General features: G+C 44.1%; 4 protein-coding genes across 6 annotated transcripts; 2 read left to right on the forward strand and 2 right to left on the reverse strand.

Annotated features, from left to right (window-relative positions):
• Positions 1-302: 302 nt before the first annotated feature.
• On the forward strand, positions 303-3,336 carry SARC_01347 (hypothetical protein; the record flags this gene model as incomplete). The annotated part of the gene is made up of 6 exons (XM_014304944.1): positions 303-312; positions 476-622; positions 741-1,005; positions 1,346-1,761; positions 2,017-2,111; positions 2,540-3,336. The coding sequence occupies 6 exons, from the start codon at positions 303-305 to the stop codon at positions 2,669-2,671; spliced, it is 1,065 nt and encodes a 354-aa protein (XP_014160419.1). The 3' UTR covers positions 2,672-3,336.
• SARC_01348 (hypothetical protein) lies at positions 1,829-15,662 on the reverse strand (the record flags this gene model as incomplete). 3 transcript variants are annotated; one of them, XM_014304947.1, is made up of 18 exons in its annotated part: positions 1,829-3,525; positions 3,814-4,077; positions 4,317-4,388; positions 4,713-4,837; positions 5,751-5,937; positions 6,481-6,551; positions 7,107-7,264; positions 7,674-7,980; positions 8,413-8,548; positions 8,760-8,836; positions 9,442-9,575; positions 10,239-10,519; positions 10,655-10,993; positions 11,197-11,462; positions 11,973-12,136; positions 12,395-12,611; positions 13,257-13,521; positions 15,051-15,662. In XM_014304947.1, 18 exons carry the CDS (start codon positions 15,573-15,575, stop codon positions 3,325-3,327), a joined length of 3,789 nt encoding a protein of 1,262 aa, XP_014160422.1. In that variant the 3' UTR covers positions 1,829-3,324. The 3 variants fall into 3 exon arrangements, with proteins under 3 accessions (XP_014160422.1, XP_014160421.1, XP_014160420.1); XM_014304946.1 differs by having other exon boundaries at positions 3,814-4,388; positions 15,051-15,575; XM_014304945.1 differs by lacking the exon at positions 1,829-3,525 and having other exon boundaries at positions 3,710-4,388; positions 15,051-15,575.
• Positions 15,663-17,238: 1,576 nt separating this feature from the next.
• On the forward strand, positions 17,239-23,499 carry SARC_01349 (hypothetical protein). Its single transcript, XM_014304948.1, has 12 exons — positions 17,239-17,297; positions 18,516-18,661; positions 18,960-19,146; positions 19,563-19,772; positions 20,076-20,279; positions 20,423-20,649; positions 20,857-21,252; positions 21,528-21,695; positions 21,898-21,998; positions 22,304-22,402; positions 22,556-22,770; positions 22,928-23,499. The coding sequence occupies exons 1-12, from the start codon at positions 17,264-17,266 to the stop codon at positions 23,080-23,082; spliced, it is 2,142 nt and encodes a 713-aa protein (XP_014160423.1). The 5' UTR covers positions 17,239-17,263; the 3' UTR covers positions 23,083-23,499.
• A 1,786-nt stretch (positions 23,500-25,285) lies between these two features.
• Positions 25,286-27,056, reverse strand: SARC_01350 (hypothetical protein; the record flags this gene model as incomplete). The annotated part of the gene is made up of 4 exons (XM_014304949.1): positions 25,286-25,491; positions 25,882-25,962; positions 26,446-26,683; positions 26,916-27,056. The coding sequence occupies 4 exons, from the start codon at positions 27,054-27,056 to the stop codon at positions 25,286-25,288; spliced, it is 666 nt and encodes a 221-aa protein (XP_014160424.1).
• Positions 27,057-27,376: the final 320 nt, after the last annotated feature.

Raw genomic sequence — 27,376 nt, forward strand, 5'->3', positions numbered from 1 at the left:
CCACCCACACACACACACACACACACACACACACACACACACACACACACTCATACACTCACACACACACACACACACACACACACACACACACACACACATATATATATATATATATATATATATATATATATATATATATATTGGCGATCTTCTTGTTTCTTATTATGTTTTTGGCTTTGTTTCGAGTAGATGTTGATGTAGTTTTCGACAAGAATAGTTATCATCTAGTAAACTTATTTGCGAGATTGGAACGTATTTAAAGTTGGGTTATTTTCCGCATAAAGCAGGAATATATGTACATGTCAGGACGTCTACTCTATGTGACAAAATGGTATTTACTCATTTTGTACGAAACCTTTCGCACTAATTAGCAAATTAAATGATACAATCACCCACTAAATTTGAAGATTGACACGATTTTGGGATCATCACATAATTTTATCATCAATTATATACACACCCGTCCTTTCAGTGGCTATATTCCATGAATTGTCCGTGGCCTATGAGCTGCTGTCCGATCCAAAAGCGCGTGCTGCATACGATGCGGTCATTGCAGCTCGGAAGGCAAAAGAATTGAAGGATTCCAAATTGGACCAGAAACGGAAGAAGATGAAGATGGGTATGGAAAGATTTTCATAATCGTACTTCTAATCGGTCCGAGTTGAATTTTCTATTTTCAATCGAATGTGAGTTGTAAAACACCATTTTGACTTGTGTAATCCTTGTTATTCGCAAAGACCTGGAAGAAAGAGAGGCAAGAGCAAAACTACTCAAGCAGCAAAAGGCTGGAGTCTTTGTGTTTGGCACTCCATCTTCCAGTGCCTCTGTTTCCGAAGCGGATGCTCAGAAAGCGCTCGAGATCGAGATACGTCGCTTGAGAGCTGAGGGATCGAATAAACTCAGACAGGCACAAGAAGATTTGTTGCGCTCGAACAGTACCGAGGGGCTGAAGAATGGCAATTCAGAGGGACCCAATGATGCTGGAGCTGCGCGTACATCAAGGTAATCTAACTGGAAGTTACGTATGACCATCTCTTGTTTGATATCGTGCGTGTTGTTCGTGCTCAGTCCTACCCATTTATGAGCCATGCCGCAGATCATCCTCAACCGCTACTCTGCCGTCAGATTGATTCAGCGTATGCTAAATTATATGATGTTTGTATGGGTGTATCCGGTCTGATATACAGATTGAAAAAATCAATCTCGACATCTGAACAACGACAGGCATTGAAGTGAGGACTATAGGATTGATCTCACTTGCGCATTCATACAATACGATCTTCCCAAACCTACCGGTTATGTACAATCCAATCTGAAATACAAGCCTTTTAAATATTCATAGTGCTAGCCCACTTCCAACGGCTGAACACAGGGCAAACTCCGGCCCTGCCACAGCTCGAGCCAACACTATCAGAGCCAAGTGGAGCAAGAAAATCGATCGCGAAGTATCTATAAATGAAACTCTAGTTAAGGAGACATTCAAGTGCTTTGGTATGCTGAGCAATGTAGGCTTGTTGAAGCACAAGCGCGTTGCAGTCTTGGAGTTCTCAACTGCTGATGCGGCCCAGCGGGTAGCACAGGCCGATAGTTCGGAGACCAAACCCTTTGTATGCAATGCATTCGGCACAACAGGAAGTCTGGGTGTAAACGTGGGCGCTAACGACAAGGAAAAGACCACGGGTGTGGATAGCGTAGCTGGTCTAGCTGGGGTTGCTTTACCAGAGGGCAGAGAGGAAAAATCGGGACGCTTCAAAACAGGTACGGTAAGCAATATTACTCTGATTGTGAACAGGGGGGTTAAAAGGCAATGGATTGTATTTCAAGATCGGATTAGTGTTATGATTACCACACCTACATGCCGGTCACATGCGTACTGTGGTCGTCGCATAGGCCTGCCTTGGTTTATTTTCACAACATTAATCACTCGCGCCTCTATTATCACCAAAAAGTCAATAACATTCGATATATATTCCTCACGGCTATTTCCACGTTATCTCGCCACGCGTGATTCAGTCCCCAACACACAGCCGGCGGCTGAAGTTGACTACGAAGCCTCAGTACTAGCAAGAATGCGACACGCACAGGATATGAAGATTGCGCATGCAAAGGTATATTGATTTGACAGTCAGTCAAAGTCTACTCGGTTCTTGTGGGAAAGGCCTGTTAAGTGTTATGTATCCAGGTGATGTGTGCATGTACAGTATGTCGGCTATATCCTGCCCGTTGATGATTCGAAAATAGTACAGTTAGAAACTGCAGTGTTTATATCGTGCCGCTGCAGTCAAATTCTACTTTTGAATGTAAACCAATATATATCCCTACCGCGTGCACTACTTTGGTTGCATCACGATTCCGTTAGCTCTGTGCCAGTCCATTGTGGGTTGAGCCACGCATGTCTGAATCGGGCGCATAGGCTTCCTCGTGCATAAGTGTATTGAACTGCGCAAGAATGCGTCATATTGTATACGCATATTTCCACGCACTAATGCATTCTTTCTACTGCATCCTTTATGTATATGCGACTCTCCATGCGAAGGCGGGCCCCACTTTCCGACTCACCGAGGCACAGCGAGACCTTGAGAGTCCGGCAGCCCGCATAGCTCGGCAGGAAGACGAGAGGAAACGGCTGATAGCGGAGATGCTAGCCGAAGATGGCGACGAGCCCTGATAAGATATGCAAGCGGTATATTTACACGGTCAGGAAGACAAAAATCCTAGTAATATGTACCTTAACGATTTGCAGACATTCTCGGAAGCCAATGAGGTGACCTCTGCATCGGTATACAGGCTGATGAAAGATTTCTTTATATTCCATTTCTATTGGCGAGTGTTTCCCAACCCACAACACCAGCCCTTAGCGGCCGAGGCACTGAAGTTCTCAAGGCATAAAACAGGCACATATACCGCATGATAGTATTGCGCCAACCGGATTTCGGTCGAACGTTAGCCCTTGGACTGCATCCCGATAAGAGGTCCGCCCACACTTGTGCAGCACATCTGTGCTCTCAAAGGACCTCACAGAAATATCTCGACCCCATATGGTGAGCCTATATGCTACGTCAACATGTATCTCACCGAGTTGGCGATGCCATATATTGGCGCTAACTGAGTTGCCACTGCCATCTCTGACCTTTGAGCGTCAATGCTACCTGAACCAGCCTGTCATCTACAAACGTGGAGCATAACCCACGTTTATGTACGATGCGTGGGGTTCAACTGTATGAGCAACCACTGCAACTACTGCGATTGTAGCTTTATGGTTCAACAAGCGTCGCCGGTTGTCGTACAATACAGATGCTCTTGATACCTTGACCGAGGGTCTCACAAGGACATGAGCGCTTTCTCTGCACATCTCCGGTCGAATTCAATGAGCGGCTGAGAGTTTGCGGATAAGTGCACTATCGCATTTACCCGGACATTGACGCGGGTTGGGTCGGTGGTCATGGCTATCACCGAGTATAGCTGTTCTATTGTGAAACCACTATCGGTGTGGACAATCATAGTATTGGTGAATTCGTGGCCCTGTGGGTGCAGAAAGAATGAGGACACAGTTGAAGGATATTGTAACATGTGGAAGGTCTGCGCCTGCGAGAGTTTGTAGCCAATAGTACGGATCTGACTAACAGAGATACTCCATCAGTTCTCGCGAGAATGAGCTATTCTTTCCAGCGCAAGGTTCAGAATAAACGGGCCAAACTAAATAGTGGAGACAAAGAGCATCAAAACCGAATTTTGAACACTCGCCAAGAAGACCTAAAAACCCGCACACAACAGCGAGTTGACCGGTCTCTATGCTAATTAAACGCTTACTTTAGCAGTATCCACAGTCATAAAGTGAGCCTGGATCAATGGAATCACTGTGCGAGACACCTCCCCAACGGTGCGAAGGTGCGAGTACTCCTTCTGCCCGTATACGGGAATGGTCACGGGCTCATGGCTATTGGAAACTCCATCGAAGAGGACGTATACAACGTTTTCCCCCACCTCCACGACCGTGCCAAATGTGCCAGCAGCAACGGTGAATCTGCCAGAGTGCACGTTCAGGTATACTCGCACGCGGCAGCCCTTGAAGGTCTAGAGACATCGCAGAAGCAAAATGTTGAGTTACCCATGTCACTCATTTCAAAGGTATAGTCGAACTTCGGGCGGGCTTTAAGTGATTTTTGGCACGACAGTCGAGTACCGAATATAACAAGCTTGAATGTTGAGAAAGCGTACCCAACCGGAGAAAAACCATGCACAAAATATTACATTGTTCCTAGAATAGGTGCCTAAGACATGCAACAATTCAATCATCATATGCCAAATTTTACCTGGGTTATAGGCATTCTCCGAGGTTGTCTGGGGTCTGCTGTCAGCGATCGCCTAATCGCATCTACACTGAACTGTGATACGACAAATAAAAAGGGAAACAACATTTAGGAAGCACACTCAGTACTCTGTTCACGGGGGCGACTAGCTCTCAACAGTACGTAATAAAATGTACTGAACTTCTAAGAGACACATGTCTGCAATTGGCCAGGCGAAGTTCAGTCGGACTGCGTTTGACCAAGCAATGCAACGGCCTTTCATACGAACCAACTCAGAAAGTCTTCAAAGAAGTGACAAGGCAATCGGTGCGAGTAGAAACAAGGGGTCGCCAGTGTCTGTAAGTAAACTTTTCGTAGATCGTCCACTCAGTCTGTGCATGCATTTGGCGATTAACATACCCCCTCGCTTTCGAAACCATTCGTCTCGGGGCTTGGCGTGTTGACCAGTATGGGCGGATACAGGACGTTCGCATTAGTTTGTAGCAACTCCTCATACTCTACGTTGCACTGTTCTTGAGAAGTGACTGCATCCACATAAATAACAGCAACGTATGTGAGTAGAAGCTTATCAGCATGGCTTGTTGCTAGTGCATTATATATGAGACTGACGCCATCAACACGTTGAACCATGTTGACAACACAAGCACCGGGTATTGAAATATAGTAAATAAGTTAGTATATAACAACACACACATATATGAACATCTTAGACCGTCGTCGCAGCGATTTTCTTACTGTTTGCGCGCGAAATGGGACATACGAACCACAGACCAAATACCGAACCCGAGTAGTAGCTACTCAACGGCTCATGTACAAGCCACTATAACACACAGATGCACCGTATTGGCACCTGCATATCTCAACGGCATTATCGTTTATCGCATGCATGCATCTACCATATCCTCTGAACTGGTCGGTGGATTCACCCAGCTAACAAAACTCACCACACGGAAGCGGACAAATCTTAATCACACCATTAGCTCACGGCCTATACCTAGAAGAGTGAATGTATTCACCAAACGAACACAAATATACCACACTGAAACTAACAGCCCTCAATCGCATCATCAGTTGCCCGCGTCTCGCTTGCCACCTTAAAGTAGTTCCTTCTATACTAAACCAATATGAGTCAACCAGACTACAACTTACTGATCTAAATCACATCATTTGCTCGCGTAATAAATAAATACAAATACAAATATAATATATGTATACATATACATATATGGATATATAGATATATAAAACCTAAAGTATTTTTCTATATATTTTGACCGAAAATAGTTTCCTAAATATTGGTCTAAAGTAGTTTTTAGTTTCCAACATATATTGACCTAGAGTAGATCTATATATATCCTGACCTGAAGCAGTAGCTAGATTAGCTAGATGCAGCGATTATAAAAAAGAAGAAGAAAAATCTATCACATTGAAACTTACAGATCTCAATCGCATTCTCATTTGCTCGCGCTTTGTACATTGACCTGAAGTAGTTGCTGACCTCACCCGCCCACTCGCCACGCCGCAGTCGTTTGATGTAGGTGTTGTAGGTCGAGTCGGTTGCACGATGTGATTTGTCCACGAAAAAATACCGTACATGTCCACCAGCGTCTAACTCTGTGAATATCTGTAAAGGCGATTGGGGGTGCCAGGATTGACTGTGTTAGTCGGTGGCTGTGATTGCAAGTTGTGCTCAGATCGTGCCATACCTCGGGTAAGTCGGTGCGGTAGCGAGTGGAGTTTTCGTAAAGAGAGGCGTGGTGCTGGCGCTACTAACAGTATTCATTGTGAGATACCATACTTGTTGACACAAAGGCATGACCATGAGAAACCCTTGTGATAATGGGACACATTCTGAAACCTCAATAGAGGAGGATTCCTAATTTCTAAACGATCCATGGGTCATTCATCCATAGTTTATAGTCCTCCTGAACATTAACCGATGAAGGTATCATGAGAATATATCTATGGCCGTCCATGTCGTGTCGTGAACTTCAATAAGCAGTATCGCGACCCACCAACCTGTCGACATAGAACTATCTATATAGAAAAGCATGGTGTGCAGCATGGTAGTAATCATACTTGTCGGCATTGAGCCACGCACTCTAGCAGGCCATATCACGGGTAAGCATACATCTCAGCATTGCGACAGCTGCCAACATATACATACCCTGGAGTGGAAGTAGAATGATGAGGTTGTTCGGACCTCACTTCCTGCCCGGGTTGTCTTCATACAGTCGCCTGTGGCGGTGGGAACAATATAGTAAAACGTCAGCGTATCACCTATGGCACGGACATTATCCCTGTCGTTGATGTTGGTGGGTAGATAATCGTTGCCCGAAAAATTAAACTCGCGCCATGGTGAATAGCATACAACATACGAGTTGGCCGCATAGTCAAACACAGCCACCCAACCGGCGCACGAACGCCATGTGCGCAAGCGATTGTAATATCTCGTAGACCCATGATTTATCTTCAGCTACAGCCCACATAGGCAACCTAAGACATGCTGGAGTGCCAGCTGTAGCGAGGAAGTGCTGTTCAAAACCCTACTTGTCACTGGAACGATGCACGGAAGGCTACAACTATCTGCATGCTGGCAGGGATACGATACGTGTTGGCAACTAGTGCTGCGGGAAAATAAACAGACAGTTTGACCACAGTCGAAGACATACCCACTAGGCACGCTTTGAGTAACTACTGATGACCAAAACATAAACAAAGTACCTCAAAACGGGCCCGAATCATATATATTATACACACATATGACATACCTAATACACAGACACGACATACCTATTAAACACAATCTAAGCCCCCCGAACGGGGCATTGTTGGACGTTCCATTCTTTCCCAATTTTTCTCGTAGGAACTGATCTAAGTGCTCAAGAAACTGGCTGCTTTCGTCCCCAACACCATCGATCAAAAGTATTCGAGCCTTCTCTAACACGTGACTGCCATAGAGCGCAGAAGGCAAATAGTGGTCAGACGGCTGGTAACATTGGTTGCTTATTAGGCGGTATATAATTGAACCCGTGGCAATACTGTCCTATTTTGAGACCGTTTTGTCCCACAGAAGTGAATCAGGCCAACACCACGTCACACCACAAATCAATGGCCAGACATGAATAGTTCAAAATTCATCTCGCTAGTGATTCATAGGTATACGGGTAGGTATAGGAATCCATGATGTAACAATGAGACGAAACTAAAGTTTCATGCTAAATTGGGAACTGGACAGCACCGATTGTTTTCACCGCCTATCCACAACTAAACCACACGAGGCCTCCAAAATTCGCCACCAACATCGAAAGCGTCAGTATAAACCGAAGTTTATGTGTACGTGAAGATACATCAACACACCTGTCCGTCTTCCTGGGATGTAGATGCAACTGGTTCAAATCGAGCTCGGTGCTTAGCTGGCCCATCACCTGTTGGATCGTCATACCGTCTGGGTACCTCTGCGCGTTAATCAGGTACGTACCGGTCGCCAGAACAGAGGCCTGTCCATATATTGATCGCGCTATCTCTACCGCCAGTACTGCCCCATGCGTTTTGCCGCCACCGCTGACGCCATTGAACACCAGGACTGGTTTCTCGTACCGGTTCAGGCCGATGAAATTGGCCACAAACTTGCGCTGCTCATTGCCCAAGCTTTGGAACCGGGACACTGGGTTGTAGTGATAGAGTGTTATATGTACAGCCATTTGTATTAGCACGCAGTATGGTGCTATGATTCGTGGCAATTCATCAATAGATGGCCATCAGTCTTCTATCTGGATACTCGCGGATAGTTCAGGTTGGACTTTCATATAAGTGTATCAAGCACGCTGAAAGACGGCGTCCTCTGTAGCAAGCATGCGAGTGACCATGTCGCGCTATAACAGCTTCAGGTCCTCAACAGACACGGTGGTGAGATTTCGATGTGGATACAGATGTTTGTTCGAGACACTTAGCTTAGAACATTCGAAGTATTGCTATACAAGCTTTCCAGGTAGTAGAGTTTGACATAAGATAACATTCTAGCACAAATACGGTATGTGATAATTGCACTGAGCTCGAAAAAAGCCCAACTGACACACGGTGATAGGAATAGGCATACCAAATTCAGGTGGGATCATGACTTTCAGAATAATATTTGGATTATCTAAGAGTGTCTGCAGATTCTTCAACTCCTTGGCACTGTAGGGCCCCTTCACTCCTTTTACCCAATTGCTGAATTCGCTATAGTGTTGACCCTGTTTTCCGGTAGGTGGATATATTAGAGAGCGACATACGACTAGAAATTATCCGAAATAGGATACATACCTACGAAACAACGAACTACAGCCGCGCGAACCGTGTTCTCAATGGATCTTTGCCAATTATGGGCTACGCAATCTGTACTTCAAAACTCCACTGTTTTGAAGAGGCTCAGCCTTGATTGATAGGGATACGCGCATCACATACTGTTGATCGATTGGCTAGTGCAAAGGGACATCCCTTTCGGTATTCCACCCATGGCACAGCCTTCAAATCAGTCACATCTGTGGGCGAGAAGGGCAGGCATCAACAAGATAGTTTAGACTTCCTGGGATACTAAAGCAATCTCTGTGATTATAATGATAACAGACTTGATAGTCGTACGCTCTAAAACCCTAATCCTTGCACAGGGATTCGCAACACTGCATATCACAAGAGAAAAATCTTGAACACAAAAGTAGAAGCCCACGTACATTCTAGAAACCCATATACATTCACGTATATATATCATCCATATGCATATATAGATAAACCATATATATATATAAACATATATACATGTATACACACATAACATATACGTGTACATACATACATAAACATATCCACATATATATATATAAATATATATATATATATATATACACACACACATATATATATATACGCACACACACACACATATATATATATAATCTCGGTAAAAATCGGCCATACACAGTCTTTGCGAGCACGAATCTACGTAGAAGTTCAAATACGTGTCAAAAGGGGACCTTTGATGCTCCGACCATATGTGTCCAATATGCCAAATCGTGAGCTAACTTATATTTGCAACATACATACATATCGTTTGCTTGCAAGTATACATATGCCAAGCTCACTCACATACCACAGTAGAGTTTATTCAGCCGTTGTATAACTATTTGTCGCAGCTGCTCCTTGGTTTGCTTCGCCGACTCTTTGACAACAGCGTGCACGACCTCAGGCATCGCCGTGTCACTTTCATATTCGGTAGCCTCCGAACTACAGTCAGATGATGTGTCACACAAGATGAGAAAAATATGTTTGTATATAGAAGAATCAATCACGCAAGAGCACGACCCAGTTAAATTGACACACATTGAGAGATATATGTGTGCAAAGGGTAACATCAATCACGCAAGAGCAAGACCCAGTTAAATTGACACACAATGAGAGATATATGTGTACAAAGGGTAACATCAATCACGCAAGAGCAAGACCCAGTTAAATTGACACACATTGAGAGATATATGTGTGCAAAGGGTAACATCAATCACGCAAGAGCAAGACCCAGTTAAATTGACACACAATGAGAGATATATGTGTACAAAGGGTAACATCAATCACACAAGAGCAAGACCCAGTTAAATTGACACACAATGACAGATATATGTGTGCAAAGGGTAACATCAATCACGCAAGAGCAAGACCCAAGTGATTAAATTGACTCACAATGAGGAATATGAGTGCACACGGTAACATTAGTCATATAAGGGCAAGGCACTGTAAGATTCTACTAGGACTTATGGCACTGTGAGCCATGACAAGATCATATAGATTCAAAATAGACTAGCATGCGTGGATCATCTCCTGAACGTGATATCAATGTGGTATCAAACTCGTATAAATATATAAATGTGTAACCAAGATATCATAACCACCCACCTCGGCATATTGAACTCAGTATTGTTGATGCCAGTGATCTCCTCTTCTGGTGTCACTAACGCAGCCAACGACGGTTCACCAGTACTTTGTCCATGTACACGCACGCCTTCGGCTTGGGTTTCTTCTCTATGTCTTTGAGCGACCAGGTTTTGCTCATGTGCCTGGGCTTCAGCATCTTCCTGGGATTGCATACGTGCTTGCTGTTGATGATGTTCCTCTTGTTGTTGCTGCTGTTGTCGTTGCATGTATTGCAATTGCTGGGTTTGTATCTGCGCATGGACCTGTCCGGGTGAGAGAGGCAGTTTAGATGTCTATAGTCCACATGTGTAATCTTGCCCAGTAAATCAACCCATAAGAATGAGGGCACAGGAAAGAAGGCTTATTGCGCGAGCTCTTTCACAGCATAGAATTCTTACCTGTGCGTCTTGTGCGTGCTGTTGCTGCTGTTGGGCGTGTTGCTGCTGTTGGGCGTGTTGCTGTGCCTGTGCCTGTAGCTGCACCTGCACATCGTCGGACAGGGCCGAGTGGTCCATTTGGAAATGTCCCGGTTGTTGCGCAGTTCCCAATTGTTGTTGGGGCGGCGTTTGCTGGCTCGCAGGCATCAGAAGTGCCGTGGTGTGAGATTGGGGGAAATTTGAGGGTTCATTGAAGTAACCACATACATGGTGCGGTATCGAGCCGAAGCGTTCTGGGCAATGCCCGGGTCGATCGACCACAGCGAGCAGCTGCATATCTCCAGCGTCGTTGATAGTTTTCTGATATTGAAGAGAACGAGAAAACTGTGAACAGCCAAATAAATTCAGAGCACACGAGAGACAGGACGAATCTCTAACATTACCGTTTACGAGGGCCAATTTCAAACCAATGGAAACATGAGAAATGCAATTTACACACAATTTAATTGGATATGTTTTGTATCCACAAATCCGCTTCGCATCGTATACGTATAGCATCATACCACAAAGTCGCTGATGACCTGCACGCGGTCCTCCATACTATCAGGCTCACGTTTCCGTTTCCGCGTGCCGATCTCCACAAACTCTTCCTTGGTCTCCGCAGACAACATGGCCCAGGCTGTTTTGCAGATCTGGTTGATCTGTTGGGATTTATCGCTCCACGTACTGTCCTTCTCAAGAAAGTCCATCAAGGTTTGTTTGTGTTCCGCGTCAAGGTTGAGCGAGTCGATAAGCGCAGGGTCTAGGGTTCGACTTTCGGCATTCAGGGCTACAGATTCCAAGCAGGGGTACGGAGAAAGTGAGGGACGGACATGCTAGGGCCCAAATGCCTACAACAACAGCTACTACATACCCCAGATTTGCCCGTAGCATGGTATCTGGCACGCGCAAATGATAATTAGGGTGTAAACTGAGCAACACTCTCAGTTGCATACAAACAGCTCGCACACAATACACGCATGGCAAATGGTTCAAAATTGTAATCATCAGACATTGAAATTTGACTGTCGATTGCGGCAAGGAACTAGACAAAAAAGTGAGTTCATTGCATTTTGCAGTAGCATTGGTTCCACGTTCAGTACACCACTGTTGCGCGTCACGCGGCCGATCAAACACGCTAACAGAAACCTAAAGGACTGGACCAGTAAGTCTATGGGTTCGCTTTCCTATCTTAACTTCTATAACGTTCACCGCACCGTACAGGCTACTGCAAAAACTAGAGGAATTCACTTTAAACCCTCACATTCAATCAAAAGTACACAGAACATTAAGTAATTACCTCGAGCAACGCGTCTCATGAGCTCAGAGTATCCGCTGTACTTGCCCGTGGGGCGGGAGTACGACAGAGACGACTTGGTGGCGCGTGAGTGGTTGCGCAGTATACGGCCCAGCATACCCATCTCTTCCTTGGTCTTGCAACAGGTCAGGATGGTCTCATAGCACCTGAACGAAGCAATGCAGCGTAGCATATTAGTACACTAGTAAACTTGTCTTTCTGTACGTATCGGTAGATGCAGAAAATATGCGATCACCAGTACATATACACCGGTCTGTATCCAAAACTGGAATGATGGCGATTGCGTTCAACTTCTAGTCAAATGTAGGGTCTAGATGCGCGACAAATAAGGATGAAGTAAGCCCTACGATACTTACAACAAGATCGAATTTAAAAAGTTATAACGTATTAAACGTATTACACACTTCGCTATCCCCGGCGTGAGGCTTTTGCTTTTCTGTGTCATTTTGACCTCCACCAGCAACTCAACCATGAGACGTTGCAACTGCGAATCCGTTTGTACGCTGCCGGCATTGCCGCGCTTCTGCCTGCCACGGTTGATGAGACTGATAGTGAAGCCGTAGTTGACCCCGTCACTAAGCGGATACGGTTCGAGTAGGAGTGTGCGTGTGTTGGTACCACCTGCGCTGGATGTGGAGTAGAGAAGACATTTAGGGCTGGTCGATGGTGTGTAAATACAACCCATTAACAGACAATCACTGCCACGTGAGTGCCGGTTTGGGCCGAATAAGGTTGTGCGTGGCTTCCAAAAATAGAGCAGTATGGTATGTACACGTGGCTCGACGCGTAGACAACCAGGATATGAAAACGAAGAAATATTTGGTGCTGTGAGAGTTCGGTTCAGATTTTGAAGTTTATATAGGGGTTTTAATTGACATGTAGAAAGTGAAAACCTCAGCAAGAAACAAACAAAGCTAAGAAGTACCTTTGACCGTCTGAGTATATGGGCATACAAGTTCGAACAAAATGACTTCTTGACTAATAGTGGATTCATGTATATGCCAAAAACAAACAGTGAGAAAAACTAAGCACTCAAGATGATAGTGATTCCAAAAACAGGGCCAGCAAGAGGAATCGTCCGATATACAAAAAAGTAGAAAAACAACGAAGCGCAATAACCAAGCAAGACCAACACCAGTCAGAGAACATGAGTAGCAAATCAGCCGTATATGCCAATTCATGCCACCAGAGAAATCCCTTACAGGACCATTAGCAACCCAATGAATGTCAGCCCAATCTCCAATACTGTGCAATCCACACACATACCGTCCGATTTACTGCCGACTATCTTGGCAATCTTGGCCAAGTTCTCCGCCCCAAACAGACTGTTGTGCCGTTTGAACTGGAAGGCACCCTGCTGCAGGTTCCACGTGGCTTTCGAATGTTCTGCACCCCACGCTACCTGTGCCTCTAAAGTACTTACATCGCGTTCTAAGTTGCAGAAGATGTGTAGCGCTGACTGGCTCACTTTCACCACGTCGTTGTCTGTGTCCATGGGCACCATCGCACCGGTCCCGCCAGAGAGGTCCATCTGCAGGGTAGATGCGATGTGTACGTTAAGGGAATACAGATATGTATTTCATAATGGTATGTAGAGATATATAAATCTATAAATCAATAAACTTATAAATCTATTAATATATATATATATAATTCATCTATGCAGAATGATATAAAGCCATCACAGTATGACATCTCCTACCTCACGAGTCTTCCGCTACAATCCTGATATATTTGCAATGTGAGATGAGTTTCAAGCTACGACATGAATACAGTGCCTGACATTGAAGGCCAGTCTCTAGGGCCGAGTGTGAAGAGTTCACGCTATTTTAACAGCTGTAGACATTTTATTTGTCAAGTGACTGAAATAGCATATGCTAACAATGGACGACTGAAGTCATAACTAGATTAAAAGTTCTTTCCCAAGAAAGGTAACATTGAATCAGGATCAAGAGAGAAAGTTTTATATTAGTGTAGACACACACACACACATATATACAAATATATATTTATAAGTATATACCAAAGTGTGCTTCATAAATGCTATAACAAAGTCTGAACCGACCACGACAATAGATACCACACCAATCACACCTATATTCTGCGAGTGTTCTGACTCGGACACATTTTGCTAGTCTAGATGAAACAGTTACAACGTTATGAAGTGCCGTGCAAAACTGGTCACAGGTACTAATCTGTCCGCTTTGAATAATAAAAGTGTAGGACAAAGACACGGAGCAACTAGAGTTCCGTTCGGCCCATGTCAGTATCAAAGCCACCTATAAATTCACCACAGGAGAGTAACAACATCAAGCCCCCTCCATTAGGCCACCATTGATGCGTTTCATAAAAGTAGCTGATGTTAATTTCTATGATATCAGGTCCCAGATCGTGCTAACAAAAATACAAATTTGAGGCACCAGACTCGTAAGCATTCTCACACAGATCCTCTTCAGTGTGCCATTAACGATATAAACCAGCCATTCAATAAAAGTGATTGGCAATGCCTGCATACGCATGCCCCACATGATCTGACATCATACCGGATAAGGTATCAGACCAGTATGCCACCAACGATTTATACCAGTTACTTGAGTGATGTACATTCTTTGCTTCGTACACAGTCCCCAATTGCTATGAAAAAACATACCGAAAAAGGGATCAGACCAAACACCTTGGAAGTGGTTCACAACCTTTATATAAGCAGACCCCAAATAACTTCAATACACATACCGGGTAGGGTATCAGACCAGTGTACCACCAGCGGTTCATACCAGGCATTGACATTTAAAAGATCAATCTCTATACGAACAAACCCCAAAATGATACAACAAAAATATCAGGTAACTATCAGACCCGTACGTATTTCCACTTCAATACCCTTCGGTATTCCACTATGGAATTAATGATACATACTAGATACTTAAAGTGATGGATACATAGATAGACCTCCTACCTAAAAAGGTATCTGACTAGTGTGCCACCAACTATATAGACCAGACATGTATGTGAGTCACAATCTCGGCCCAAGCTGCCCCAAAATTACTACAACAAACATACCGGATACTGCATCATGTCCGTACGCATTCCTACATCAACGCCTTCCATCGCAGGATCTACTGAGCTATCTTCAACACCTCGCTCCTCGTCTGTATTGGACTCCACGTCCGAGAGACCCTCCGTCACATGCTGCTGTGCGTGAGTGTGAGAGTGTGATTGGGTGTGCGTTTTGGCATGCTGTGTCTGTGCGATTTGCACTTGAGGTACATCCGGTTGTGGTTGTGGGTGTACAACCTGGCCTGGCTGCTGTGGGACATTTTGCTGTAAGTCATGCTGCTGCTGTTGATGTGCATTTTGCTGTATCACATGTGGTTGCTGCTGCCCTCCTTGTTGCTGCTGGTATTCATGTGACTGTGTCTGTCTATTGTTATCTATACTTTCTGCATTATTATCGATATGCTGCTGCTGTGGTTGCGGTTGCATTGGAAGTGATGGTGGAAGCATGTCAGGTGGCTGTGCAGGTTGCCCATTGTGTGCCCGTTCTTGCCGTGGTTGCTCGTTACTATGACCATCGTTGCCGTTCATTTTGAATGTATCTACCTATGTAGGGCTTCAAAGGCACTCAATACTATTTACCGAGCGTTATATAAATGCCAAGCGTTAATATCCAACGCGTACCAACTCACCGAAGAAGTTCTGTAATTTTAGAGAGAAATGATGAGAATAGATATGCTGCACTGAAAGTCAGAAACCCGCCCAAACCGGTTTTACAGTTACACACTTTATGGGCCTCCAAACGGGCCATTTATTTTTATTTTTACAACCGTTGTCCAGATTCCATAGATCAAGGGAGAGTGTCGTGGGAGACTTCATAAGTTCAGACCAGAGTTCTCAGTTCAGACTGCCGACAGTGCCGAGTGCCGACGGGGACTCTGTAACTGAGTCTCTGACACAGTGAGTGCGAGACTCACGTCTCACTGGCTTCACTGGCTCATTTCGGGAGTGTCAAAGTTATTAGGGGGAATTTGATACATGAGGAATAAACGACAATGGTCAATATTTACATAAATAACTTGTGTAAAACTCACCGCCGGCCGTAGCTCGGAAGGATATGTGTCGGTTATTTTTCTTCTTTTTCTACATTTGTTTGTTTTTACTTTTTTCATACTCTCGAGTCTTGATAGGCTTTTGTTTGTTTTTATAAAAACAAAGAAAAACCTCATCAATCCTGCCAGGCTGTCTCGCCCTGCATTTATAGAGGGCTATGCAATTTTTTAATTTTTGTATTTAAAAATAGTGTATTTATGTATTTATATATGTATTTAGCGGTTAGCCTTTTTTTGTTTAAAAATAAAAATTTAGACATTCTTTTTACTTTGATTAAAATTATGAACTCGGTTACTACGGGAGTGGCGAGTGGCAAATATGTACTGCTATTTATTTACGTAGCATAACGTCATAACCAGCCTGTTTCATAGAGTTTGCTGCTTTTTACGTATAACGTATAAACTTCAATATCTTTAAACGTTTATACGTAAATTGTTCCTACGTATAAATAGGTACGGTTGCTAGATTTTGAGGTGCAGTATAGATCCTCAGTTTCATTCTATAGTCCTATAGTTTTTCCATAATAGGTCCGGCCCTTCTACCTCATAAACGATATAACATTGAGCGAACACGGCTACTGCTATAAAGGGAGTTTGCTGCTTTAACGTATACAAATCAATTCATTTTAGGTTTATACGAGCGGTTACTTTGAATTGGTCCTATATGTTGAATGTGGGTGCAGTTTTTAGGTTCAGAGGTTCAGTTTACATAATCTGTTTCATCCTATTGTTCTATAGTTTTTCAGAATAGGTCAGACCCTTTCCACCTCGCATATATTTACGTTATAACGTTGAGCGTATACTTTGAACTAACCATTGACGACCATTTTTATAAAAAAAAGTCTGGGGGCTCTGGACTCTGGAGGTCGGAGCCTGGAGACGTCATGAGTTTGCAACTTTGCGACAGGCCGACAGGCAAAAGTGTCAGCTTTCTATTGACTTTTCTGACACCATTACAGATTGACAGCGACTGATGACGCTGAATGATTTTGACCTTTAATCCTTTATTGTGGACATTGCATGTACTGTGTGGTGTAGTGATTACATTTAAATACGCTTCATGTGTCGCGATCGTAAATACATCAGAGCGGCTCGCTTGGTAACTCATCAAAGCGGCATAAGGAAGCTGTAGTACAGGTAGAGCGGGATATCTCGAGACTCTTCATAATGAGTGCTGCAGCGTCAGATCGCTGTGTGAAAGGTAAGGCTGCCAATACTCCTCTCAAAGGCGTTGTCCACATGTTCATTTACGTGCGTGATTTAGTGCTTGGGCCATGCAAAATGGCAAACTAGTTATCAGCGTATGAACTACCACTTTCGAAAGTGATCCACACAATTGCAATCCAACTACATTTTGTATGATTTCGTTGCTGCACGGAAGCATGACTATTTGAGGCGATTTTGTATGTTGTCAATTGGATTGTGGTCTATTTACCCAGATGAGCGCTTGTCCACTGTCGAACGTGATCTGCTCAAATATACATTAAATGCATCTCAATTTTTTCTAAATCTTGTGTATGCCATTGGGGTATAGCTTTGTATATTGGATTGCCTATATGTTACACTAGTTCGAATTTACACCGATTCGAACAGTCCGTATCATATCAATTTTACCCACGATTATTCCAAACAACAAGACTTCTAAAATCTAAAACTTGAAGACTGAAGTACCAAATATCATTTTGAGAGAATGTCTCGCGATTTAGACAGACGATTGAACTTGTTCAGCCTCTTAGTTAAGTAGTTCTCAGTCCTTGGAGTGCTAGTGAAAAGGTGGTCTCGTGTGATCTATTTGAATATTAAATCAAGGTATATTATTGCCCCATGCGTGTTTCAAGATAAGAATCAAGACTCATATAGTACTGACAAAGTACTATATGGAGTCTGATACTTGGCTTCACCGAGCCATTTGCCCTTCCCGGATACGCCCAAGAAAGTGAATATCACAAGGCTATAATACACTCTTCATGTTTGTTATTTGTTTTAGTAGGTATCCGCGGAAACAAAAAAAGCGTAATTTTAAATTTACGTGCACGGAGTTTATGTGTGTATTAGATTACTTCGTGTGCCACTGGAAGTTACACAGGGTCTATACACACTAGAAAAGAAGAAAGTAATACTGGATTCGCTCGCACATTGATGTACCATACCCATTTATATGCATCGGGCGGGGTTGTATAGTTGCTCCCAATACTGAATAGTATTTTAATCGGTGATAGCAAATATTACATATCATCGAATACCGAAGTGATGTGTGTTCGCGATAGATAGCTTCAACTTGGCGAAATCCGCGCGCATGCTCGATTCTCATCACGGCTGTCAGAATCGTCAGAGCCACATAGTTCTGTCTGAGTTACTTTGATCCATTATGAAATGCTTCCAGTATTTCTGAATCTAAGTTTTCTTTATACTGTAACAGATAATAGGGCTTCCACCGGCTGCTCCTGGACGTTTGGGTTGCTTTCTGATGGAGTGCTTTGGCTGATGTTATGGTGTCTTCTCTGTGAGCTGCCAAATCGCATCTTCTTTCCGGCGCTAGTGGCTATGGGATTCTCTGGGCTAGAGGTATGTGTATATTTAAATGACACCGGAGTGCCCTGTTATTGATCCTAGAACTTAGCAGGATATTAATTGTATATGCTAATATGCTCTGCAATTGCATACCATGCATATTTTAACAGCACGTCCAGCGTACATCAGAAAGTAATCAGCACTCACATCCGCAGAGCTTGCACGACAATGACTACTTTACCCGTGATCATTCATCCCGCCTAATCGCAGAGGTTTTTTGAAGCCACGAAGGCGTCTTAAAAGATCAGCCCAAGAGCCTATACGCATTTTAGTTTCCTTCTGCATGCCACAGGTATTCTTGGCCGTACATCTCTTCACTGCACTGATTGGGATCAAGCTGGTATGGCGCTTCTGCGCGAACTGGATCTCAGTCTTGCTGGCCGCCTCCTTGCCAGCATTCTACTACTACGGTGAACTAGAGGATCACTATGAACGATCCATTTATATTGGGGTCGCTGTCATATTCCTGTCGTTTGCAGGTGTGTATTTGTATTTTTTCTACAAATCAACGTACCGGAAGCGGGGGCGACGGATTCGCTTGTAGGAGTTTTGTTGGTTGTGTGCGACAAAGCGTGATGTATGAGTGTGATGGATTGGCATATAGTTGTGTGACTTCGAAGAATGGACATGTGGCTGATCACGTTCACCTGCCATATGCAGAACAGTCACGGCTTTCAGTATAGGTCGACCTGCAATCGAGCCCCGATTCGAATCAAATGCTTAGTTAAATGCGCATTAATCTCGCTTTAGATTTCTCTGATTTCCCTCCATATATCGCATCATATATCTGATCGTAGTCTGTAGAATGCCATTGTAACGCGTAGCTGTCTGTGCAGAAGCATGATCTACCGGTATACGTTCAGCCATTGTAACGCCGTCTGTTGCACACACACAGCACAAGGTGCCTTATTCCACTCGCCCGAACGGAGCAACCGGTTGCTATGGGGACAGAACCTGTCATTGCTTCTATTGATCTCCGTTCGCTTTGCCTGCAAGAGTGCTCTACCCGTGTGGTCATTTCATCGAGGCGCTACGCCTCAGTGGAAGAATGCCGATCCATGGACCTTTGATGTTCCGCAGTTCGACAAGTACATGGCTTGTGTAGGTAGGCCTCTGTGCGAGTGTACATGTATTCAGTGTAGTATGTATATTGCCTTGCAACCACGGCGGGGCCGATTCATCTTTCACCTGTATACATATTTGTAACGTTGTATTAGAGGTAAATGACCTGATTGTATGATATATGTATATTCCGGAAGCGGTGTGTCTGTAACTGCATACCCTTCCATATTGGAAAGCTATTGTGATGAGAAACTTACTGGAGTACGATTCATTGTTGTTCATCTCCCATCGTAAATAAGTTCATCTGGCACTAACCCCAGACATACCCCTTGGCTCTCCTTATTAGGCTTGTTAGCCGTGATGTACTTTGGCGTTGAAAAGTTGCCAGCGATGCACCCCCACACACCCACACCCACATTGCGGTGGGTCATACCTGCTCTGGCTCTTGGAACCAATCAATTTCTCCTATTCTGGTTGTTTACTTGCCACAGCGTCGTGCCGAGATGGGTGGGTGTGGATAGCACAAACTTCGGCTTCTACATTATTCTCGGTGAGTGTATTCTAGATAGATGATTTCAGGGGGTTATCCTGTTTCTCGAATACTTACACATCACTGTATATGTAAAGTATCTCCTCGATCTCAACATCTCCCTTGTTGAACGTACCTGCCATAACCATCAACATTTTGGACAGGTTTATTCTTTGGGTTTGCGCTCTCGTCCCAATGGCGCGTGGTTCAGAGCCAGCTCTTCAATCTTGTGGGTCTCGTTGGTGGTTACCAACTTTACTATGGAGACCCCCTATTCGGATTCCTGGGCGGACTGGCCGTTGCTGTCTTCGCATCGGCGTCTACTATGTACACGTACGTCAGCGTATTCAAGTGCGCAAGTGTCAAAGGCAGGACGCTATTTCTCGGTCAGGTATGCCACGTACTTCGATTCGGCATGTCGTTGTATTTGATGGACATGGTATACATCGGAATATATGGTCAAAAGCTATTGTACGCGATGCGAAAGTACATACTACAGTTAAGAGTAAGTTATAGGCTATCTCTCACGCCTAAACCTAAAACGAATATAGATGCTGGCTAAGGTGGCTTCATACACCCCGCTGTTACCTTCTTACAGCTCACGTTTGTGTTCTTGGAATTCACCACGGTCTGGAATATCGCCTACATGTTTCTGGATCTGGGTGACACCTTCCGAGAGTCTCCGCACTATCCGCTCTTCTTCTCGCTTGTGTGTATATCCCTCAACAACATGATCACAAATACGCCGGCAGAGCGCGAGATAAAGAATGGTGGGATCAGGACAGTGCCCCTGAAAGCGCTGGTGGCTCTGTTCGTGCTAGTCACGTGCCCGTGCTATGTGTATAGATACACGTACGCCATCACACACCCACATAAGGTTGATGTGTCATCGGATGAGGATATCAAGGTTATGATCTGGAATGTGCACACCGGTTACGCTGATAACGGATACGACAATTACGTACTAGCAGCCAACTTCGCACAAGACATGAAGGTGCGTACTACTATTGAGTGTCATGCTGGAACACACCATATGCCATACAGACAGAGTGGACGCTGATCTACATTAATGAGCTATGGTATAAAACTGTGAGGCTGTGCGTGTATGTACATGATAAATTTATGGTTTTTAGTGTCATGGATCCGTCTCACCGTGCTCTGATATCAAGGGGAACTATTTAAGCACCGGATGTGGCTGATATAGCACTCAGAACCAATTGTATATATCCTCCATGCTGTATTGACGGGCTTGCTGATTATTCTCTGCAGGCGGGTGTCATCGCTATCTTGGAGAGTGATCAAGCACGAGTGGTGACGGGCAACAGAGACCAGGTGGAGTTTCTAGGCGCATCGCTGGGGTTTGAATATCATAGCTATGGCGTGCAGACACGAGACAGCACCTGGGGCTGTTCCTTCATCTCTTTATATCCTGTCAAGGTGCGACTAGGATTCTTGTGTCGCTCTTAGCGGTTTGCAAATTGCATCTCAGATTCAGGACGTGCTATACGGGTTTCAAGCTTTCTTCTGCGTCTGTGAAGTATGATGTTTCAGCTTGGTTATGCAGTTTTTGTTTCCATATACGACCCGATATAATGACTAAAATCAACCACTTTGATTGTATTTATACTGGAACCTTTAGGCAAGCAATATTACGGTGCTCCCTTCCCCGTACGGCACGCGATCGTGCCTGATCGATGCGATCTTGGATGTGAAGGGGAACGACTTCAACGTTATTGTATCGTAAGTCTTGTCTAGTTGTGAGGTCGTTATTCTCACGAATACGAGAGTATCCTTCAAGCGGCTTGAAGGAAATCATTTGGTGTAAGTCGGACCGTTACCGACACCAGTTGTTTTGCTTCAATCACAGTTTGAGGTTTTGTAGTCCGGGCTGATTTTCAGAAGTCTGATCCTTTAATGTGCCGTTGTTCTGCAGTCTGATCCTTTAATACTATATGCCCTGATTAAGTGGCAATATTTCGCCCGAAGAAAACCAAAACATAATCATCTCCACAGTGAATAACCATATATCTGCTTTTCATTATCAGACACTTCTCGACCGAAGAATTTCCGGAAGATTTGAAGCTTCAGACAAATGCCGTGTCCCAGATGACGCAGGACAAGAATGAAATACCGCTCACCGTCCTGTAAGTGCACTTCGCATTCATCACCGGAGCTTCTTTGTATGGAATGTGTCTATGTTAGGTACGTATTTGTGTTCTACAGCAAGTAGTATGTTCGAGCTGCAAGTGAATTTATAATCAACACCACGCGACTATACTTCTCACCTGTTCAATCAGATGCTATATCACAAGCGCTCCGATGTCGGCTCTATGGTATCCGTGGTCTGAGCGGGAGAATTACAACACCCTAGTCACGAAAGGAACGCTGAAGGATCCGGATCCCAATGATTTCGACCGGTGGTGCCAGTATATCTTCTACAAGAACACGCGAGTGAAGAGTTTCGCGCATGTAGATACCGGCTACATGTCTGATACTGAGGCGCTGGTGGCGGGTATGTTTGGTTTCGGCCGGTGTTCAACCGTGTGTGTAGTAGGTTTCGCGAATACTCAATACGATGTGTCTTGTTGCTCATATGCTCATCAACGTGCGCTGTAGTCTCTATAAGTGGTCTGCCCTAATAGTTGACGTTTGATACACTATGGCAACAGATATCGAATTTCGACGAGCGAACAGTACTGCTGCGCAGCCTGAGGACAGCTCTGTCGATGCGAAGTTCTACAAGTACTTCATCGATCGGCGTGAGCTGAAGTATTGGTATACCAAGGCAATACGCGACAGCGAGAATCGTCCGTTGATCTGGTGACCGTTGTAGGAGCACAACTAATTATCGTAATTTTCAAAATAGTCCAAATTTCGCGATCGGTCTTTGGCTCACAGTTCGACGTCATCATTCACATGCAATATTCTGTATCCGTGGTTGCAACCCATTTCTAACGACAAGTGCCGACGGTTTGAAATCAGAATGTGTTGCTGTATCTCAATCAGGGCGAGGCACAGCCTGCAATGGTGGAAACCGTACAAGTGTGGTAGGCACTTGCCTATATACAACTGTGATGTAGGAAAGGTCCACAGTAGTGATACCACCCAAAACAAGCATCGTCCCATTGGCCAAACATCGCTCGGGTCGGGTTCAAACTAGGCGTGCGCACGAAAGTAGCGATAAATAATCCTGGAATGTATTCCAGCATCCACTAATAATAAAGTTCCGCGCTACATACCATTTGCCGTTTCAAGTTGTGTTCAAATCATGTTGATGGTACGGATAATTAGTATGTCTCTCAGGATCGCGAGCTATACTTGACACCTGATTATAGCTCAGGCGTGAAGGTGTCGTCACTTGTATTAGCTTTTGACGCTGTACCAGTTTTGAAGATACAGATTCGGGTTAACCGAACACAGTGCCGATAGAAGTCAAACATCTATTGCGGCACGGTGGGTAAAAAATATGTAAAGATCGCGAAGTATTCCAGTATCCACTAATAATAAAGTTCCGCGCTACACACCATTTGCCGTTTCAAGTTGTTTTGTTCAAATCATGTTGATGGTACGGATAAATAGTAAGTCTCTCAGGATCGCGAACTATACTTGACACCTGATTATAGCTCAGGCGTGAAGGTGTCGTCTGTTGTATTAGCTTGTGACGCTGTACCAATTTTGAAAAAACCAATGCGGGCTAACCGAACACAGCGCCGATAGAAGTCAAATAGCTACTGCGGCACGGTGAGTAAAAAAATATGTAAAGATCGCGAAAGTTATTCTCCGAATTGGTACCTGCGCACACTGAGAAAGAACGAATTATCGAAAGGTAAACCGAAGATTCACACGGCTATTTGTATGCTCGATTGTCAGGTGCAACAGACCCAACCGCAAGTGCGCGGCAGTCGTGCGTTAGCTCCGTTTGTTGCAGAGGTGGATCGTGTAGTACAATATGGTATTAATATATTACAAAAACCGTACCGTTGAATGTAAATGTAAAAATTTGAACCATATCTACCTTGGTTCAACTATGTATTTGATAAAGACCATCCAAAGAGCATCGACTGAATAACTAGGTATATACTATATACACACAAAAACAGTAGGATGACCATCAGCAACTTAAGCTGCGTTTGCAGTGCGCCACCCAGATTTCCAGCGGCGACCATTTTTTCAATCAGTTTGTTTATTTGACACCAACGAAGTGGGCTCAGACGCCACCAAAGTGCCTATAGAGTACTACAATTGAGTTGTGTCGTTGTATCAAACGGGAAAGTGCGGTAGCATCGAACGGAAAACCATCAAATGTAATACCATCGCGTTGTGACATTTTTGTGTAATGTGTGGCTAAATTTATACTTGTGTAGCAAGCATACATTCTTATTGAGATAAATTCCGTGCTTCTAAGTTAAACGTCACCCAATTTCTCTTTCGTTTAGGAAACGAATCTGTCTCAAAAAAAACCCCGCCATGTGAAAACACTCTATTTCTTTTTTTTTGTACGAAAAAATCGGATGACTTTTCATGATTTGTAACGTTCGAACGTGCCTTTCGCTCATAAATAGCATATAGATAGATATCATAAGATATCGATAATAATAGGCGATCATGTGGGATAAAAGTTGTACTCTTTAAGTTGAGGGGGAAAGGTAGAGTTTCACTGTCTCGCAGATATCGTGGTTCCGTTTATGTCCCCCTTCGCGAGTCAACAATTTAATACTCAAAATGATGATCTCGGTCATGAACAATAGACCTATACGATGCTGCTACACGCCGATTTCACGAGCAAACATTGGGTGATCAAACGCAACGAAGTGTAAGAGATATAAAAGGTCTTACTATATCCAACTATGTAAGACGTTCATATCGAACCCGCTACACAGTGACAGCTGCGGCACGAGAGTACGGACTCGAGAGTGTATCCCTTGCTGAGGCTCGCCATAGTAGAGCCCCATGTTCATTGATGTCTCGTAGCCCAAACCGCACTCTGTTCTGCACCCAGGTATTATCGCTTTCTGTCAAGAAGCTTATCACAATATGGACCCCTGCAACTGTGATAGAGCAACACCCGACAAGTATATGCGTTCGTCGTCATGCTTATCCGGGCTGACGTGCAGTGTGAGATCGCCTCCGCGTTTGCTGGACTGATAAGCAATCATCTCGATCATGTCGGATGACGCGCCAGTCTTCGTCGTTGGCGTAGTCTTCCATTGTAGGTACTCCCGCCAGAAGGAAGCTAAGGTGGTGTTGGACAAGCGATCAACGAAAGAATGAGTACAAATCAGTATGAACCATAGGTTTACTGCATGGATTATTTGATTTGTTGGATCACAGTCATCACCTCCGCAAAGTCAATCGATTCGATGGTCGAAAAACATGCATACGAAGTGAAAGACAAGTAGCGGAGAAATTCGCGCAAAGGTACAGAAGGTAAGGGTGATATGTTGTCTGGACATTTCTCAAGTATTGTCAGTTGAGACAAGACGTGATCGAGAGGAAAAAGTTGGGTTTCACGTGGTCAGAGCTTCTCACTAGATGTCGTAATGATCTTTATGGATCTGCTCGAAAACCGATGAAAGGGGATTGTAGCAAAAATTGAGTTGAAAACTCAGAATTTGTTTCTTACCTAAGGCACAGTGAGCAGAGCCCGTCACTGGATCTTCAGGCACGCCTCGATTTGGAGCGAAACCCCTGCTCGTGAAATGAGCTGTAGGAGTATATAGGCGTAGTCGATGTAAGTGGATAGCTGATGTAGTGATGTTTTTATTACTTTGGGATTCGTTACTTTCCGGACTTTAGAGCGTATTAATCAGAACATAAGCCAATCAAAGAAATACGATGTTCTTTCTGAGAAGACGTAGTAAGGGTGGATTATATATCGTCTCCGTTGCGCACATCGCCTGCCGTGGTGGCAATCAGTCCACTTCTTCCACTCCCCGTCAATCTTGCTATGACACCTAGATCGATTCGATAGAAGTAAGAATACAGTGAGATATGGATTGAATTACTGCCGGTCGCAGAAAGCGAAGCACCGACACAATAAATAAGAATGTATTGGTTGGGAACGGGAATTTAAAAATCATGTGGGACTTGTGGGCGGGCATTCTTATACATACCGTAAATACACATAAACATTTTATACGCGATGTAATTAATATATGCACATTTTGCATGTTTTTCACGCCCTTACCGTATTGTGGTTCGATACTGGAGAATGCCTCAGACCTAATCTCGGCAATTTGTTTGCCAGAGTCGGCCACTCTAATCACCGGAGACTTGTTATTCGCCACTTGCCAATCTCTAAGGCCAAGAGCCTCTATGATGAAATTGCGGTACGACTCCGATAGGTCATCGAGAGGCTTGACAACATCTATAGGGAAGTCCAACGTAATGATAAGCTCATCGAACTTTTGTTCGCAGCGGGCGACCTATTATGAGTCGAGAGGGTCAAAAGAAAAGTTGTCGCGGTTGGTACAAAGGCAACGAGAATATGCTACGATACACATTCAATTATCCCTGACCATACGTCATGAGTTCATAAACATTATATTTTAGCTATGTCATGAAAAGGTCATCGTGATATGACCGAGACACACCGCGATTTCACACGGATGAACACACGTGTATATCACTGCAACCGAACGCTACTTACAAGGATACCCGAGTGTACACTATGGAATCTGATAGGTTTTGCAGTATCGGCTTGGCTGGACTCCCACAGGCGGTGCGCGCTGGCCAGTGTCGCGTGTCCGCACAATTAAACCTCAATAGTCGGCGTGAACCAGCGTATCTGCCACTCATTACACACTCTATCTGCAGTTGAGCAATGGCGTATAAATTACCAAACGTTTCAACGTATGAGCGCAACTGTCCGGAAAGGCTCAACAAATACCCACAATATCTATCGTATACATGGAAATAATTGCGTTGCAAGTTTTCTCTTAACATTGCGGTTGGTGCGTAAAAAAAACAGCTACATGGTTTGTAGGCGTAGTGTTCAATACCCTAATTATCTTAGCTAAAGCAACGGTACTCACCTTCTGTTAATGGTAGAACATATACAGTCTCGCTCAGGTTGATTTCAAGCGCTAAGTATGTGCATGAGCATTCTTAAATCTATG

Source organism: Sphaeroforma arctica (genome assembly GCF_001186125.1).
Source record: "Sphaeroforma arctica JP610 unplaced genomic scaffold supercont1.52, whole genome shotgun sequence".
Classification (NCBI taxonomy): domain Eukaryota; class Ichthyosporea; order Ichthyophonida; genus Sphaeroforma; species Sphaeroforma arctica.